Source organism: Biomphalaria glabrata, chromosome 2 (genome assembly GCF_947242115.1).
Source record: "Biomphalaria glabrata chromosome 2, xgBioGlab47.1, whole genome shotgun sequence".
NCBI classification, from domain to species: domain Eukaryota; kingdom Metazoa; phylum Mollusca; class Gastropoda; family Planorbidae; genus Biomphalaria; species Biomphalaria glabrata.
In genome coordinates, this window is record NC_074712.1 from 51,785,393 (window position 1) to 51,805,853 (window position 20,461).

General features: G+C 33.3%; 2 protein-coding genes across 9 annotated transcripts in view; one reads left to right on the forward strand and one right to left on the reverse strand.

Annotated features, from left to right (window-relative positions):
- The window catches only part of LOC106055109 (uncharacterized), a 39,815-nt gene extending 25,348 nt beyond the window's left edge, over positions 1 to 14,467 (forward strand). For 4 of the 8 annotated variants that reach the window (XM_013211250.2, XM_013211254.2, XM_013211247.2 and 1 more), the window contains exons 2-7: positions 4,259 to 4,379; positions 5,569 to 5,682; positions 6,840 to 7,282; positions 9,437 to 9,547; positions 10,009 to 10,118; positions 10,642 to 14,467. In XM_013211250.2, coding sequence (XP_013066704.2) covers positions 4,337 to 4,379; positions 5,569 to 5,682; positions 6,840 to 7,282; positions 9,437 to 9,547; positions 10,009 to 10,118; positions 10,642 to 10,774 — 954 coding nt within the window. In that variant the 5' untranslated portion in view covers positions 4,259 to 4,336 and the 3' untranslated portion in view covers positions 10,775 to 14,467. Of the gene's footprint in view, positions 1 to 1,362; positions 1,506 to 4,244; positions 4,380 to 5,568; positions 5,683 to 6,839; positions 7,283 to 9,436; positions 9,548 to 10,008; positions 10,119 to 10,641 lie in introns of those variants that run through there. The other 4 variants (XM_013211249.2, XM_013211248.2, XM_013211253.2 and 1 more) reach the window with 4 other exon arrangements.
- A 390-nt stretch (positions 14,468 to 14,857) lies between these two features.
- LOC106055110 (DNA damage-inducible transcript 4-like protein) lies at positions 14,858 to 19,795 on the reverse strand. Its single transcript, XM_013211255.2, has 2 exons — positions 19,300 to 19,795; positions 14,858 to 17,006 (listed from the first exon to the last, which is right to left on the reverse strand). Exons 1-2 carry the CDS (start codon positions 19,436 to 19,438, stop codon positions 16,501 to 16,503), a joined length of 645 nt encoding a protein of 214 aa, XP_013066709.1. The 5' UTR covers positions 19,439 to 19,795; the 3' UTR covers positions 14,858 to 16,500.
- Between the last annotated feature and the right edge of the window lie 666 nt (positions 19,796 to 20,461).

Genomic DNA, 20,461 nt, shown 5'->3' on the forward strand with positions numbered 1-20,461 from the left:
GTCCGTCCCGATTAGATCTCGTAAACTAGAAAAGATATTGAAAATTCGACATCAAAATATTTTAGACCATTCAAAGTTCTGATGCAACAGCTACTTTTTTTTTTCCTGAAAGCGAAAAATCTCATGTTTAAAATCAGTTATGCAAGCAGTTTTTTAAAGAGAAAAAGCTAATTAGTATGCATTATAAGTTAGACCTAACTTAAAACGAATAGTAATCTTATAAACTTTATTTTCTTAAAAATTTATTTTTTTGGCGGAATTTTTTTTTTTTTTTATTTGAGGATTCGAATAAGAGATTGAGCCTTTTCAAAACAAATTATTTATAAGACTTCAGTTAGGCCTGGAGAGGCGCGGTAGCTGGGTGGTAAAGCACTTGTCTTCAGAACCGAGGGTCCCGGGTTCGAATCCTGGTGAAGACTTGGATATTCAACTTCGGAATCCTTGGGCGCCTCTGAGTCTACTCAGCTCTAATGGGTACCTGACATTAGTTGGGGAAAAGTAAAGGCGGTTGGTCGTTGTGCTGGCTACATGACACCCTCGTTAACCGTAGATGAACTTTACATCATCTGCCCTATAGACCACAAGGTCTGAAAGGGGAACTAGTTAGGCCAGGTTTACATCTAACTTTGCATTCACTTGCACCTATCCTTTGATCTGCTGCACCGTTGGGGCACTACACAAGATCTGTCAACCTTCTTTCTCCATTCTTATCTCTCATTTGTCTTTGATATAATTTCATTCGGATGTTCTTTCTGAAAATATTGAAGCCTGCCTGGGAGGACAACTTAGGGGGCCGATTTTAAGTTTGTGTTTCCACAAACTGTCTTTGTAACCTTGTTTTAAATCAGGATTTTTTTTTCATTGAAAAAAATACATTGATAAATACTCTAAGGATCATTTTGAAATATTTAATGTAAAAAAAAACAGTAAAAAAAATATTTTTAATAAAGATAATTCCTCCTTTAAACAGCTGACCAACCTTTATAAAAGCGATTATTTTGATCTTTATAACAAAAGAATGATATATTTTAAAATAGAATCATTCTTTATACTGCCCCAACCCCCAGGTTTGCTTCAAATGTCATAAAACGAACAAACCCAAGTTTCTCACTCTCCAGAGTCGGCCCATCCGACCGCTTTCTTTATGTAGTCTTATATGGCCTGCGCATTTTATTTTTAAATCCGCGCCGTGCTCCGCTAGTGGACCTTTCAGCGCTTCCCCAGAAGACCATCTAACTAGCTAAAGGAGTTGCGAATGTAATTTTTAGTCATTTGTAGATTTCGTGGTCACTAGTAAAAGGTTGAGAAACACTGATGTAGGCCTGCGTAAAGATATATCTTTGTATTATATGATTCATAACTCAACATTCAAACCAAATTTAATAAGCCCAGATGTTACCGTCATGTAGAGATTCTCAGTGTCAACAAGCTCTGTTGTTACAGTCAGTCTCTAGGTAATCTCTCTATTCTCTGTTGTTATAGAACAGAACATTTGTTAACAACAGGTAACTACATCTTTATCCTATCATTGGGTTTATTAGACTACAAAATATAATATAAACTTGTTTTCAGCACTTCAAAGATAGTGTTAAATTTACTGGCCTTTGACTTCTATTTCTTGGATGTTTCATTTTGTGTTTATAAATTTAAAAATTCTAGGGAATTCATGCAATAGTTACTACAATCTCAAATCGACTTTGTTTTACATGGAATTGTTTCAATAGTTTGTAAAATGTCTATTTATGTTTGTATGAAATCAATTCTTATAGCAATCCATTGACTGTAGCTTCGTATTGATAACATCCTGATTAATGACACCCTCATGGCCACCGCATTCATTAGCTTTGGTATTGAGCAATGCCAGGGTCGACCCGAAAACACACACACGCGCACACACACACACACAATCTAGGCATTGATTGGACTTTCTTTTTACATTGATTCCAAATCCTTTCTAAATAATTGTACTGAAAAATTAAATGGCCTGTCACTGCTTAACGAGGCTGCCAAAGGCTTTTTTTTTTAGTTGAGAATCAGCATATAATGTATTAATGATGTATGCATCCTATAATTCAACAATAAAAACAGACTACTGTTCTCACAAAAAAAGATTGAAGTGGAATTATTTATTCACATATGCCTACGCTTTGCCCCCTCTGATTTAAATAAATATTGTTTGGGATTTAACTTTTTGTAGATACAGTTTATATAGTTCACAGCTGTACACTTGTATAAAACACATTTAGTCATTTGAAATAAGAGAAGCTAAAACGATTTATGACATTAACTAATAATTAAATGTATAAGCAAAAATATTTTTTATCTTAGAAAGTACAGATACTCCTTCAAAAGAATATAACAGCCAGTATTTTATAACTTAATTAAGATATTTATCAACTTGTATCACTAACCTACGGAATTGCTACAATGGATTAGGCGCCGATATGTACATATAACCCAGATGGTCTATGAAAGGTATAAATAATGACAAAATTATATTGTTCATGTTAGGTATGCATAACGACATTATGATATAATGTATAATATGTATAAATAATGACATAATGATATTGTTTTGTGATAGGTATACATAATGATACCCAATAAAAATATAACTGATCTAATTAGCAAGAGGCCTAAACAATTTACATTTAAGGGATCTGGAGACTTTTAACGGTTACATATTGTACCTATGGAATATGTCATCACACAAATCTATAACAATCACCTAAAAGTCGATATTCAATGATGGCTCCTCGAATTACTTTTGAATTTAGTTTATGACTTTACAAGAATGACCTCATCGATTTTTCCGTTGCCCAACATGAAAGGTCAAAGTCATGTGACTTTACGCTTCTGTTTCCTGATTAAGTTGTCAGCTACAATATATGATGAAGTCACCATGGTGACCTGGAGAGAAACAACACGATCTGAAACAAAACAAAGTCACCGAGAGTCAGTCTTCTTGGGGGAGGTAATAAATTATGGTCTGAAAGTATTGATTCTGAGTTAGTTACCCTTAGTCCTGAGTGTTACTTTTTTTTTTTAAAGATTTTTAGTCATTTTAAGAAGGACAGGGGCGTGGTGGCTGAGGTGTGAAGAGTTTAGCTTCTGTACTGAGGGATCTCGGGTTCGAAGAATGAGAATTTGAACTTCGTTATTCTTAGGACTCCTGTGAGTCCACCAAACAGTCCACCAAACTCTAATGGGTTACTAAAACCTGACATACGTTTTCTATTTCATTTGGGGCCCCCAAATTCACTTCGCCTAGGGCCTCCAATTATCCAAGGCCTGCCCTGGATGATAAAATGGGCTCATCAAGTAACTCTCTATTAATATGCAGTTTATAATAACTTTGTCCGTTTTCGTTATTGCTTATTACTTTTTAAAGAAAAAAATCCGAAATTCACATCAACTGGCCACACTCCATCTGTTGAGTAGTGTGCTTCATTAGTTTGTACCAACTATTTGGCCTACTGTTATGTTGTATCAACTCTAGTCTATATCTAATTCTCGTTGATGCGAATGTTTATGAGAGTTAGATGAATCAGACCAAGAATACTGTCAGCTTTGGAAAAGAAGGCCATCTGACTGATATTGATTTATTGTCCAGCACAAGAATTTTGATCTTGAAATTTCGCAGAGCTTTAGAATTGGAATAAAGGCAAACCATTTACAAATTCTTTCTTACTACTTAACATGAAGCTTTTTTTAATGATATATATGTTATTAATGTTAAAAACAGTAAACAAATTTGGAAATCATTTCACAAACAGGTCATACTCTTTATTGCGTTCATTACGACCTATCTGTTACCCAGTTCTCGGATCAAGTTGAATCCTTACACAATTTATCATTGGCGTAGACAATAGATGAATCAATAAACAAAATTAACCTATATGTCAAATGATTACTGGTAATTAATTATTTGATACCAACAAAGGAAATTAATCCTTCATAATTCAGAGATATTGTTAAATATGTACGATTTTGTCTCCTTAGATAATTGTACACATTATTTCTTCCAAAACCATTCTGGGATGAAATTGAAACCTTAAACAATCATTTATTGTTGAACCTAACAATACATACATCAATTTTGAAAAGGTTATTCAATTAATTATTGGTAATTAATTATTTTGTTTTATATCGAATAAGGGAAATAACTTTTAATTTTTTTAGGATATAGTTGTAAGTGCGGATAATCTTTTTATTTAAAAAAAAAAAGATTTTTATATATTTAGCTTGTTTCATCTAGAGACATCAGCGAACCAAAAAATCACTGACTCTTGCAAGTTACAAAACAAATCAAGAATCTACACCATACGGATTAATTATGTCAAGTCTTCAAGTTTCGCAGTTATTTCACAGTCTAAAAGGTAAAGCCATCTTTCCATAGGGCAATATGTATAACTAAAATACGGTAAATGTTTTTACTTAATTAAATCTAAATAAATTGTTTTGATTTATGAAGTACAATATGACTTCATGTATTCTCATGTTTCGTAGTCTGTTGGAACACCACAATATCTGTTAACCCGTTCACACCATGGCATTGTTTCCACTGTGTCTATTCCGTTGATCTTTTGTTCTGCTGGGACCTACTATGATCACTTCTTGTTACAATGCTTCTATCAACTCATTGTGTCTGTCAAGTAAAACGTTTGTACGCGTTATGTCTCCCACACCCATTCTCGGATCATGTTGCAACTTTACACAATTATTCATTGGCATAGACAAGCCATGAATCAATTTTTAAAAAATTAACTAGTTGATCAATTGATCTGGTAATTAATTATTTTGTTTGATACCACACAAATGAAATTAATCCTTCAGTATTCACAGACGAGGCTAAATGTGTAGGTTTTCGTAAACTTAGATAATTGAACACGCTTCTTCTCCCACACCCTTTTTTTGGGTCAAGTTATTGTATCTATCTAAACTTGAATCAATTTAATAATTAATCAATCAGTCGATTAATTATTGGTAGTTAGTTATTTTGTTTGATATCGAATGAGGAAAATTATGTTTACATTATCGAGGAATATAGTTGTAAGTGCGGATCTCTTTTACTTAGATCAGCTTATTTTTTTATTTTTTTTAAGTTTAAAAAAAAAATATATTTTGCTTGTTTTTAGACATAAACACTAGTGTTACATAATCAGTTCGAACCCGGGACCATCGAGACCATCTAACGACAGCATTCCACACGACCAGGCAGCCAACAAATTATGGTTAGAGGCCAAGTCCCGCGTATACCTAATGTCGATTCTAATTCTGAACATTTCTAACAAAAAGTCTATATGTTGACATTTAATTTCTGGAAAATATATTGATATTTTGATCTTTAAATAAATATTTTCATTAGGTCTAGAACTCTTTGAATACTTTAAATTATTATTTCAGTGTACCCCCTTACCTAAGCTTTTAATATATTACAGATAAGGAAACAATATTATCAACAATAACTTTATGATTATTATATCAATATTTTGCGCTAATAAATATGCAAAAGATGTATAACTTCATTTCATTTGTTCAATTCCTTTTTTTTTCCTTTTCACACAGGACTAATGATGAGTATTGTATGGGCTTATTTGACGTTTAGTTTGATTGTGGGTGTACAAACAACCACCACCACAGAAAGTACTACAACAGGCGATTCAGAAAGTACTACATTAGGTAAAGTTACTTGTATATAAATATCACTGTTTTATAAACATTCACTTGACCACCAGATCCAAATCAAATGCAATGGACTTATTTAGAAGGGTAGCACGTTGTATTTAGGGCTGCACATCTATTTCCTCAAATTACACGACATCAAAGGTGCCTCAGTGCATCTGTTTAGAGAAATACAGTGTAGAATATATTTTCTTTGAATTTAATCCACGAATGTCTAATATATAAAACAGAATGTAAGGATTATATATGTCTCGATTTAGAAATCCAAACTGGTTGACCAATCTTGATAAAATTTGACATGAATGTTTCTTAAATCACAGCAGAGACCGTAGTGTATGTTCAATGTCTCTCCCACAACAAGAGACCCTAAAAAACATGAAAAAAAAAATTCCAAAGTTATCTCTATTAAAGAAAGAAACTTTTTACCAAATCGGGTAAACCCATTTTCACAGTATTTAATATGAGTTATGCAAGAGATCATGGCGCTAGATCAGTGATACAAAAATTAAGCCCCGCGGGTCGCGGGTCATATCCGGCTAGTAAAATATGAATCACTTTGTACAAATTGAGTGATAGTTTGACTAAACTTAAATAGATGAAAATACTGACGATCAATAATTGTTCCATCACAAATACTGAGCACTGAACAATGTCATGGACCAATGACCCCGATAGTTAGCTGAGTAGCTCTACGATCTATAAACAATCTCGCACAATGACCTATCGGGATAGTTATTGTTAGTCCTTTTTTTTTTATACAGCTTCTTGACCTTCTTAATTGACCTATCTTTCTTTTAGTATTCCTAAACTACGTTGGTTGACGTCAATACCTCTCCAAGGTATTCGAGACTTCTCAGTTAAACAATAAACAAGTCCCCCTCTTAAACCTGCACAATGGGATTCAGAGGCGTCACTAGCTTGGGTGTCACCCGGTGCCGACCACACCCCCTGCACCCCCTAGTGACGCCATTGATGGGATTTAATAATTTGGTCTGCGTCTTCTCACGTCTTGCGCAATTACGTGTGACTAGCTCTCTCTTGTATGGCCTGCGCAAGTGACATGAGTTTTTCATGTCACATATAATGCAATTGACACTTTAATGTTGTGTCACATTTTATTTTTCTCCTAATCTACATTACATTTCCGTGTTCAGAAACTTCATTAACCGCCACTACTACAGAATCCACAACCACAACAGCATCATCTACAACTACAACTGAAGCCCCTACTACAATTACTTCCGAAACGACAACACTTTTAACAGATACCACCACAACTCCTCAAGCTACTACGACAAAAACAGCAGCTGCCTCTTCTATATCTGAAACAACTACAGCTGCACCAGCTTCGACCACCGCATCCAGCTCCAGTGATTCTTCCACTTCGACCACAACAGCTACCACCGCAACGACAACAGCGTCCACTGCCGGTTCAACCTCAACTACTACTACAGTAACCCCTGCTTCTACAGCAACCACCTCTAGCGCAGCATCCACTGCTAGTACTGCCTCTACTGCGAGCACAGCTTCCACTGCAACTGCCAGTACATCATCAACGCCAGTTACAACCACAACTTTACCAACAACTACAACTACGGTAACATATAATAATGTAATAGATAAATATCTTCCACTTTTGTCTAAAATAATTTTAAACTCTAACCTATAAAGTTTTTTTTTAAAAGTTGAATTATAATGTCAAGCAATGTCATTATTTAATTTTTTAATCGATTACTTTTATTTGCTCATGTTAAGTTATGATAAACAGAGTGCCACAACTTTATCTTAAACAACGCTCAACTTCTGTCAGGTATATTAAACTCATGTACTGGACCATCATCAAATACAAAAAAAAAGTAAAGTTCCCTTTTCAGACCTTGCGATCGATAGGGTAGATAATGTAAAGGTCATCTGTTTATGTCGCCCACGTTTAAAGAGGGTGTCATGTAGCCAGCCTTTACTTTTCCCCAACTAATTTCAGGTACCTATTAGAGTTGGGTGAACTCAAAGGAGATCCCGAAATAAAAAATCACCATCAAATGCTGTAAAATAAAGAAATGTATTTAAAAAGATGATAAATCTCATTGTAAATAGTCTACTTTTGTATTTTTCTGTGAAGCTCAGAAACAGTTAACTCAACGACAAGTTACCGTAACCCCTCAACGTCAGGGCCGGCTTTGGGCATAGGCAAAGTAGGCACACGCCTAGGGCTTCCTATTGGTGGGGGCCTCGCACGGGACTAAAAAATAAAATTGCAAAACTTGGATCAGACCTTAAACACAGTTGAGCACTAGGACTTTATGTTGACTAGTCTAACTCTGCGATAGATGAGCTTTAATTAATTGAGTAATTATATTTTTTCGCTGTTTCTTTCTTGTATATATTTTTAAAATTTCATTTGGGGCCAACAAATTCACTTCACCCTTAAGTCCGGCTCTGCTACAAGTAATAAATGTAAGTAATTTCGGGCATTGGACTAGCGAGAACTGAGGGGGGCTTTGGGAATAGGCCTAAGATGCAATTAGCACATGAACATTTTTTCTTAGCACTATGCATTAACCAAGAGTGGATCATGTCTTATTCGCCACCTCTTAGCAGATACTTTGGGCAGCAACACGAGATGCCCCCTTCTTCTCCTTCCATCTGAAATTATTAATATAATACATCTAGGGAGAGAACAAACTGTAATAATAAATAGCTCTAAATCAACACCAATAACAGTAAATTCAGATGTATCTCAAAGAACAGTCTTGGGTCCTCTACTATTTTTAATTTACATAAATGATTTACCAAATTGCATTATTCAGGAACAAAAGTCAGATTATTTGGAGACGATTGCATAATATATTGAACAATAAAAACAATACAAGATGCAGAAATTTTCCAAAGAGAATTAGATGAATTAGAAAAATGTGAATCATGTCTTTCCACCCAGAAAAATGTCAGTTATTAAGAGTAACAAAAAAACTAAAACAAATTAATTCCACTTATCTTATTCATGGCAAACCAGTAACACAGACTAAAAACGCAAAATACCTAGGTGTTATAATAGATAAATAAAAAACTGTGATAGAATCCCCATATTGATGAAACTATCGAAAAATCAAACAAAGCATTAGGATTTATTATTTAAAAGAAATTTCTATAAATCAAATAGGAACATAAAACTAAAATGTTTTTTAACCTTGGTTAGGCCAATAATAGAATATACATCCTCTGTTTGGGAACTCAAAAAAATATAAAGAAACTGGAACAGACAAAAAATAGAGCAGTGAGATTCATATCAAATGAATATTCATAGTAATCTTTAGTAAAATCACTAAATTTAGAAAGCCTTCAAGAGAGAAGACTCAAAAGTAAAGTAGCAATTATACATAAAACACAGGACCATAATCTTCAAATACAAAAACAAAATCTAATAATATACTCAGAAAGACACAAAGGTAAAGGCACATTCCTCATTCCATATGTTAGGACATTTTTTGTACAAATACTCCTTCTTCCCTAGTGCTATTAGAGCATGGAATGGGTTGCCTGAGCCAGTCAGAAAAAAACAATGACTTGGCAGAATTTAAGTCATTGGTTCACATGCACGACTAGATGCATGACGCGTAGGACGTGATCATGTGTGGTTTTGTAGTAACGTCTATATTATATATGAAGATAAGACATTAATAGTGTAACAATGCTTTAGTTTTTGTGTTGTGTTAGTGATTTTGTTCTTTGACTCTACTGGCTGCTCTGTTTCTAGGTTGCTCCAGCCATGTGCTACAGTCACAGTTGTGGAGGTAAAAATTGCCTCAAGGACAAGATTTCTAATGGAACTGTTGATAAGTGTCTCAAAGGAAATTTCCCCTGCAAGGTAAGCACAAAAATAACTTTTTGATTGGCTATGCAAATGTCCAACGTTTTAAAATTAACAGTGACCGTGATCTATTGTTATGAGCTATTGGTAAATTCCTTTCATTGTTTTATGCCTGGTGTGGTGTGCAGAAAGACCAATAAAAAATACAAATTATTATATAGCTGAACAACAAGTGGTGACAGGTTGGGTTTGGACTGGGAATATTCGTGACGACAATCAAAAGTACATAGGCCTACATTACCGTAATATAATTTTTACTAGCACATGTAATATTTTTTTTTTTACAATTACATCTTGATTACATCATGATAATATGATTTAGGTTATTAGTATTATTATTTCAAGTTTTCTAAAATAATCAGACTGTATCACCAGACTGTTATCCACAATTTTAGTCTTCAAGTGTATTTTAAAACTAGAATCTACATCCTATAGTAATAAACCCTAATCCTGTTTAGATAACCGTTGTCAAGACAACCACTCAGTCTAACAACTACACTGTCCTTGCTACATGTGGAACTGAAGACTGCAGTAGCTATAGTTATATCTCTGTAGGGGAGAACAGCACGTAAGTATAGTTTTACATAATATTTATCTGATTGTTTCCCTTGTTACTCTTAAATTACAGCCAGACAGGATTTGAATTTCGAATCCTTTTGAAAATTCCTTAATCCTGTACATATACCGATCGATCAGCCTGCCATCAAAAAGTCGATAATTTAATTTGTTTTTCAAATCTCTAAGTTCGATGTTTCTTTTAAAAGAGAAAGAACATACTCGAGGTAGGGTTTGAACCCTGGACCAGTATCCAGGCAGTCAAAGAAGAGAGAGAGAGAGAGAGAGAGAGAGAAAGGAAAGGGAAAGTGTTAAGTACTGTGTAATAGCAAGAAGCGAGATTACGTTTTCAACATCTCTCCCTTACATAACTGCTCGAAAACTGGAGGCCTACAAAGAATTCAAGATTCTAATTAGTTTTAACCATCAGGTCTATAAACGGTCTATTGAACAATATCGGGTAGTTTTATTGTTTATATATTTTTTAATCAATCCTGTGATTGCAAACACTTTCATAGTTTTGTTTCCATGAACAGGACCACGTGGTGCTGCTCCTCCAGTCTATGTAACATTGAAGGACTTAACCGCGTGTCTGCTCCTACAGCCTCCATCTTGCTAGTCTCTGCGACATTGTTCTGGACGCTGATCTCCATAGTCTACAAGCCTTAAAACAACTGCAATAAAGCTATGCTAATGTATTCATCCTTTTAAACTGTGCAATGTTGCCCTCATACACATAACACATTTGTAATCTTTGACAATAGTGGGCAGGTGTGCAGGAAGAAGAATATGCCCTCACTATCACATCTTCCTCCCCACCCCCACCCCAATGTGAAAACAAATACCATTCCATAGTACTATACTTTATTCAAATATGTATACATGCATGTGCTGTCTACATAACATAATTACAAATACATATACTCTTTACATACATATCTATGCATGCGCTGCCCATAGACATTTACCCACACATAAGCTGCCTACAGACATATTTACCCACACATAAGCTGCCTTCAGACATATTTACCCTCACATAAGCTGCCTACAGACATATTTACCCACACATAAGCTGCCTGCAGACATATTTACCCACACATAAGCTTCCTACAGACATAATTACACATAGGCTACATTACATATACTGTCTACAGACATATTTATCCATACATAAGCTGCCTACAGACAAATTTATTATTTACCCATATTTACATATCTATGCATACATACATATTCTGCCTGTAGTAAGACATGATGTATAGTGTTGATACAACTGTTTTACGTACACAAATCTATATTTTATTTATCTCCCCTGTTGCTTGTTACTGATGGTCAAACGTCTGTGATTCAATTCAACTGCTTCTATTTTTTCTAACAATATATTGGCTATGGTGACGTCATTTGTTAAGTCGTTGGCGAACCGTGGAAATAAATTGTAAAAATGACATCATCAATGTAAACAATGAAATTGATGATTGATTGATACACAGCCCTAGACATTTTTTTTTCTTTAGCCTCTAAGTCTCAACAAAATGTATATTAAACATTAAATATGTATTAGAAAGAAAACAATTCAAGTGAAAATGGTTACACTCTTTATAAGAAATCTCTAAATCCAACTGAGTTTATTTCTTTCTGAAAACCAAGCAAGAATTTAAATTAACACTAAATGCAAACTTTCTGTAACTGAACTAGACCTAGATTTGATAATTGATGCTCTGGTTGTTTTTATTGAAATTCCATTTGTAACCAAAAGTTGAGTTTTAAAGTTTTATGACTACTGCCGGAATTCACTAAAGCAGTGATGCCCAAACTACGGCCCGCGAGCCAGATCCGGCCCGCGACGTGGTTTGGACCGGCCCGCCAAAACATCGGCACAAAATATAGGGGAAAAAAAGGTAGAAAAATGTATTTTTTTCTATGATAGGACTCTAGCTTTTTGTATGGATTTCATTCTAATCTATTTTCTTGTAATATTCGTGTTAATTTTCTTTTCTACAAGAACACAAGGTTGTTGTTTTTTTTCGGCAACAAGAATTGACAGTTGTTTTAGAGTCTTAGACAATACCCGCGGCTGTCTAGAGCTAACCGTGTTCTTGACATGTCATGTGTGTAACACTGCACATCTTTTCTGCATCATTTTGGTTCGTGTACTTTTGACACATGATTGGTGCCGTTCCTTGTAACATTTGTACGTTTATGAAATAGAAGAGTCGAAGAAACGAAAATTGTTGAAACTTCCAGGACAAGTGGACAGATCTTCTTTCTTTGTTGGTGGAACATACTAAGCCAACATGTTTGATCTGTAAAATGTGACTGTTTTTAAGGAACATAGCATAAAAGACATTGTAAAACAAACCATTACAAAAATATTGTGGCATTAATGGTTGAGTCGCCAAGAAAATATTTACTAAGAAGTCAAGAGAATGAGTCGACTGTAATGGATGCTACAGAGTTGCTCACATTAACAAGAGAAATGAAACATAAAAAGGTGCTTGCTTGCAGTGATGGAATTAAATCGGCCTGAAAAAAAAATGAAGCTGTGCAGCCTTTCTGGCATGACAATAGCAAAACGAGTCGAGCAGACGATGTTGGTGAAAATCTCCATTCAAAACTAAATGACAGAGCAGCAGATTTCGAAATAATTACTATTGCTGCTGGAACTGATTGACTTACAAATCCAGATTTCAAACAATGCAGACAATAGATTTCTATGCCAGGTTGTCTACATAAGCCTTACACATTTGCAAAAAAAATTTGATTTTTTGATCACAATGTTTACAAGCACTTATTTTAGTAGAAAACTTTTTCAGGTATAAGACATCCTTGAAACCCTTGTTACGTAATTGAATTATGGTGTAATTAGGCCTATTGGAGCCACGAAATTGTAATATAACTATTTAAAATGGTTTGTTTTCTATTTCATTTTTGGTATCTTTTGTTAATATGGCCCGCGACACGATTGTTAGAAATTAAAATGGCCCGCAGACCGTATGAGGTTGAGCCTCACTGCACTAAAGAATCAATTAACTAGAAATACTTGTAAAGTCTAAATGTTATTTTAAAAGATATTTTAGAAAAATACAAAATATGTTTAATTTCTAAAAATAATGTATAACCGTGTTTAAAAAAAGAGAATCTTACACAGATTTTTTAGGGGAAAACATGTGTTTTCTACACATAATTCTTTACTTTAGAAACTTTATAAATAATAAACTATATAACAATGTCGTTGGTGATGACAAAGAAGATATTAGTTGGTCCCTGGCTATTTGATTTTCTACACAGGCTTTCTTGAGATGCAAGATTTTAATTAAGCTTGTGAAGGTCCATTATACACTGTTTTAATGTAATATCTTAGAAAATGTGTGACACTTTGTTGATACATTTTTATTTATCTTTTATTAAAACCATTATTTTTTATTTAACATTATTTCTGCGACATTCCATGAAAATATTACCTTCCTTTATGCTAACTTGTATTTATGTTGCTATTTCAAAACATCTAAGTGTACACACACACACACAAAGTGGCACAATGTGTTTGACATCTGACATTCATAGACCTACAACCATTTTCTTAGACCATATATTCTTGAAAGAGACATGGACTTTTCAATGGGAAACTATGAAACGAATTATTTTGTCTTAATCACCAGAATTCACAATCAATTATCTTAGCCATGCTATGTGATTTCCCTTTAGCAATAACAAACCAAAGTAGAAACATCAGTCCCCTGTACATCATGACAATTATATTATAAGAGTTTCTTCAGTTCTGCAATGTCTTTATTTTTTAGTTTGTGTTGATCAATGTTTCCTATGTTCTTTGTTCAGGGAGTGTCTCCTATGACGTTGGTAACTTTGTTATCCAGATATTAGTTGTATGTTGTTTAGTTTCGTTTTCTTCAGTGAAATTTTGTGAGGCTGGCTACATGTATTATATTTTTTGGTACGCAGGTGGTCATCACAAACATTATTCTTTATAAGTATTAGGTGGTGTTTTTATTGTGATGAGGTTCTTTAAACCAACATAAAATAAATATTTTAATATTTAGTTGGTATAAAACAGATTGTTCCTTTTATTTTTTAAAATAATACAAATAATTAAAGCAATATTGGGGTTAATGTAACATCTTAAATTGTGTGTATGTTAATATTAACACAAAATAATGTGCTTTTTTTTCTTTGGGCTCTTTAAGTAAGAAGAATCATAACTGCTGATTTCGTATGTCAGATTACATAATCTCCCTTTGTATAATGTAAATACAATGGAGGCTACTGTGTTGGTTTTCATAAAATTATTCTTCTCGGTATTATTATTAAATATAAGTTCATACTAATGATATTTTCATACTATAACTATATCACAATTATTTATTTACAATTCTTATCTTACATATATTTACAAGGATTTTACTTGAAAAAGAATTGACAAAATTCATTACATATCGACATAATTATCTGCTTACTCAAACTGATATGGAATAATTCCCTTTGATTGTAATAAAACTATATGATTACATGCACAACTTTTGAAATCTTGGGCTGTCAACAAAGAGCAGCTAATTAAGGCATCAAGGCTTTACTCAACAAAGAGCATGGCACATAATCACATTTAAATAATTACTTTTTGTTTTCCTTACTAGCAAACCTATATAACGTATCCATCACAGTAGTGCTGTTTTCTATTTGCGTTAAGCTATGGATATTGATAAACACTTCAGCAACACATGAACAAAAACAACCCAGTAATATACATGACATTTTATTGACAGTGTTTTATAATCAGTAACAAAAATATACAAGACATAATCTGACCAAAGTCAATAACTATGTACATTTCATGCTGGTAGAAAAGCATTTCTGACTGCTCGAACTTTGTAAACATTAGCTACATTTACTTTCAGAATGAAAAAAAAAAAATTCTTTTGAATAATGTGTTTCAGCTTTTTAAAAAAATGAACTCCAGCAAAAATTCTATGATGTAAATTGTAGATTTAAGAGTTTTTGTTGAATGTATTCATTTTGTAAAGGTTAAAAACATTCACATAATTATAAAACTAAATTCAAGTATTTTACACAACAGCCTAGAGGTCAAGTATATTTATTTTTTCTTATTTATATACACATTTTCCTACAGGTGGCACTAGCTAATGTATGGGACTAACGCAATGCTTTTATTAAAAATAGAAAATTGGAACACATTTTGGAACAAATTTAGAAAAAATAAGTCAATATCTTAATATGACAAAATAAAATAGTTCTTAAAAATTGTGTAAAATTGTAATTTACTTTCACAAATTAATTGCTCACATAATATAATTTAGAAATCTTTAATAAAAGGTTTAAGAACTACTTTTATTTGCCCGACTCTCATTAGTGCCACCTAGCAAGAAAATCTAATTAACCATTCAATTGCACTATATTTACTGTAAATGTCAATTATTATCACAGTTTTTTATTTTGTAATGTAACTAACATACAGTTTGTTTATTTAAAAAGGCACTTAATTTGGAACACATTTCTGCTGCCTAACATTCACACTTCATAATTATTCAAATTGTAAAAAAATGTTAAAACTATTACAAGAAACACAAAGGCAGCAAAACACAAGGGAATAAAAATTGTTATATGCAGGACAAAACAACTGAGATTCTTATAAAATGTTTGTTAAACACATAAATAATTAATAGAAAAATATAGGAATGTGATGAATTGTATGCCTTATTTTGTTTAGTAGTAAAAGCTACTTGACCCCCCACACATACTTCATCCATTTACTCAACCGAAATGTGAACTAGACATTTTTCTTCTCAGTTATCTCAATTTATAATCAAATGTGGCCAGGGGAGGAAAAATAAAAGAGAACTCAAGCTCGGCTATATTTTTACTAGTCACACTGTATCAATGCAGATTCAGAATACTGAATCTTCTGGCAATAAAGAAAGGGTCATACAAAAAAATCCATGGCGACAATATTCCTAAAATATGTTCTTACTCAACGTCATTAACTGAAATATTGTTAATTAAAAGAAATGTTAAAAATTATGGCACAAATTGAAACCAAAAAAAGAAATAAGAATAACATAAAAATAAAGTGCAGGCTAAGAATATTCTAATAAAATTGTTTGAAGTTAACATCTGGCCAGAAACTATTCAAACATCAATCAAGCATTCTCAGACTGGACCACCACATGCAACACATTCAGTGAAGTCGTTTTTTTTTAAATTAAAAAACAAAACATAAATAGAAAATTAACAATGAATACAAACACAAAGACTGAAGCTTGTCAACATAACTATCAAACATGAAATTAACTCAAGTCCTGTTTTTCATTTCAAAATGAGTGTAACCTAAGAAACTAAATTGCACATTCCCCAGAACAATTTCTTCACGACATTTCCATCCCTGAAATAAGACATTCTTTTTGGTGGACACGGCGATACAACCTTCTCTTTTCTAACTGATAAGCAGAGCAAAGAATTTTAGGCATAGCAGTCCACTTTGTTCTTTGGATACAACTTTTGATTGTAAGATAAACTTTGTGTAGTTTCCTCCAGCTCCTATTATCTTCTTTTAATGTCAGATGAATTTCAAAGGTTGGGGGTGTTGACGGATTGCCGAAAATTGTTGTTAGATTGCGAGGTTTGTTTTTTTCCTCTAGCATAATGTAAATTGCACAACCACGAACACCACAGGGCTCAGCCATGGACATCCGAAGAATGTCCTGAGAAATGCGTGACATCAAGTTTGATGGGAAAATGATTTGACAATGGTTTTCTTTGTCACAGGACTCTGTGATGGCAGTTTCAATATCTGTCTGAATAGCACAACATGCATCTGATTCAAATGTGTCATGAAACTCTCCATAGCTATTCATATTGGGATCCTTTTCATCTGGAAATGAAAAAAACAAAATGTGTGATTAAAAATATAAAAGAATAAAAAGCTCTCTTCTATAGATCTGTCATTATAAAAAATAAAGTTCATGACTGAAATGAATTAGAGAAAATCCAATATTTATTTGACTTATATTGTATATTAGTTTGATACACATAGGTATAAATGTATGTCTGCTTCTTAAGATCTTTCAGGACTAATTTATATAACAATTCAAGTTATATATATATAACAAGTTGTGCCATGGCTATGGAACAATCTGAGGAGCTAAGCCAACTAGCCCACAGAAGCCAAATAAGCTAATAAGGTTAGGCTTCAGAATTAAAGACAGCATGTTAGTGGAATTACTCTTAGACATTAAACAGTTATAACGTGTAATTTGAAAATTAAGCTATTTGCAGACCTACTTGAAACAATATGAAATGAGCTAGATGCTGAATTTGTATAGAATGTTTTTGGATGAATGATACAATATTAACTTTTTCTCTCCTAACTGACGATACCATTGTTCATTTGGCATCATAAAATGAATGTTTTGTTTATAAACACTAAACTGTATTTTATAAAAAGAGCATGCATCCCCTTTTAACTCTATACCAAAGAAAATAAAGTTCTGGAAGTTGAATCCTAACTGGGAAGTGAGCTACAAATGAGCAAACTGAATAATTCCGTTGGGTCATGAAAAATTATTAGGGAGAGAAAGAGTTAAATCCTATATGATGTTTTTCCATTCAATGATAGATAACATAGTTAAAATAAAACATTAACAAAAAAAAAATATCCTTATCAAATGCAAATTTATGCAAAAAAAAAAGATCTGCTTAACGGTCTCCAATACATGCATCAAAACCACTTCTGCCTAAAATTGTTTAATTCTCATATATTCAATTTTTTAATTATTGTCAGAGATATCTATTTTTTTAAAATACAAATTATCAGTCAGAAAGTATAATTAAATTTATTGTTATTGTTTAAATATTTTTTTTCATTAAGAATTAGAAATAGCAAAAATGTCAGCGAAATTTTAATTCATTGAATTACTTAATAAAATGCATCTATAGGATAGTTCTGATAAATAATAACTTATACATTTGTATTGAATATTTCACACTTTATATTGATATATTGGGATGGCTGGATAATTTAAGTGTCAAGGAATGATTTGGAAAAAAAATTTCATAAGGCCTATTAATTCTATATCTATGCCTAAAAAAAGCATAGTTGGCTGCTTGGTCGTTTTGTATGCGTGCTTTACTGTCGCTTGGATTTCTCAAATGTCCTCTGTGTTCATACCTAGCTCTAATAGCACTAAGAAAGAAGGAGCATTTGTACTAATTTGTACTAGACACCGACACGCCGGTAGTAACCATGTGACCTGTTGACCTTAGCGATAGCCAGCGCAGCGCTGCCACTCACGTAACATTCTTCAAAAGGAGCCTGCGATGGGAAGTTTTACCTGTGCCTTTATCTTTGTGTCTTTCTGAGTATTTTATTAGATTTTGTATTTGAAGATTATGGTTCAGTTTAACATGAAATTCCGATTAATGAATTAGATCTACATCTATAAATATAGGATGGCTGCCTGGTCATGAAGTACGCACGATGAATTGTTGCTTGATCGCCTTGATGGTTCTGTGTTCATACCCTGCCCATCCCCAATATCCGAAGGGTGGTTAAAACTAGGAAATGAATTATCTTCAACTCTGAAATAGATCTAGAAAAAATCTATATCTAGATCTATATATGAATTATCTAGATCTAGCAGACAATAAATATTAGATTTCTAGTAGACGCTAGATCCAGATCAGTCTCTCGATTTAGATTCTAGTATAGATTATAATTATAGTAGATTCGATATAGAATAATATAGATCTAGATTCTAGCTAGGGTAAATTTAGTCTAGATCTAGAATCTAGACCTCTAGATCTATCTCTACTACTACTACTCACTACTCTTTTCTAGGCTCCCTATCATTAAGTATTAAATTAATAGTCTAGAATTAGATCTAGATTCTAGATCTAATATATTATATATTAATATATCTATCTAGAATCTAGACTAGAACTAGACCCAGGCTACTAAATCTACACTGAATAACACTCTAGTCTCTAGTCTATTAATCTATTCTTGTTCTATAGATCTAATAGTTAAGTACTAGCCCTCCTACTACTCCTAACTCCTAGGACCTAGAGGCTAGGTCTAGGTAGGGCAAATCAGAAATCTAGATCTATAAAAAATATTAAATTATTTATAATTGTGGAGTCAAGCTTTTATATTTTATTCATCTTACCTAATTTTGACTTATGCTTTTCATGTTCGAAATCAGTCTCTATAATTAATGAATAGTCCATGTTTGCTTTGCTTCCAACGAGTAAAGATTTCATGGCTGATTTGAGACGGTTGGTCAACGAATCTACGACGTCTATCATCTTTGTGTGAATGAAGAAAGAAGCCGGTCAGCTGATTTGATACACGGAAATGCTATGTGGGTGTGTTTCACTGTCACACACAACAGCACTAATACTAGGAACAAACGAAATGGAACATGTAATTCTGAACTGAACCGCTCTATCTACTAGAACTTCGTTTCACTATAACAGATGCATTGCATATGCCGAATTCAATATATGACTAAGCTTTTATATATTTCCGTCACCTTAAAATAGACTGTGTCGCGGCTCGAAGACCAGCTGATTTGTGTCACGGTTCTTCTCATTTGCATATTAACTTCGTCTCGAGGACAAACCCTGTTCTAGTTTTGACAAAACACACCAATCACAGTAGAGCTGATATCATTGCTTACTATTAGGCCTACGCTACTGTCGAATCGTTCTAGAAGAAATCAAGAAATAAAGTAACTTTTTTTTTAAAGATCAATTATAGAGGGATCGTTCGTGCACAATCAACAACATCTTGTAATATTTTGTGAAATTTATGTAATATTTTGTGAAATTTAAGTATTTTTGAAATGGAAAAGCGTAGCAAGGTACCCGTGGGCCCGGGTTCAAGAACACTTTGGTGTCCCCCCTCCAGCCAATAAGACAAATTTAGTGTGTGACAAAAAAAAAGAGTAATCTAAATGCAAAGACATTCCAATGTAAAAATCGTAACTTTAAAAAAAAAAAGTTATTCGAATGGATGGTTTTAAGGTCATACGATGTGAATGAGTGAGCATTGCATCGTATTGGTTTCAAAATCAACAACCACTAGAAAAGAAAAAACAAACAAAAAAACTTCGAATGGGTGGTTTTGAGGTCATATGATGAGAATGTATGGGCATTGGCATCGTATAGGTTTCAAAATCAACCACCGCAAGAAAACAAACAAACAAAAAAACTTCGAATGGATGGTTTTGATGTCATAAGATGAGAATGTATGGGCATTGGCATCGTATTGGTTTCAAAATCAACCACCGCTGGAATCCGCTATCGGAATAATTTAAATTGGCACTC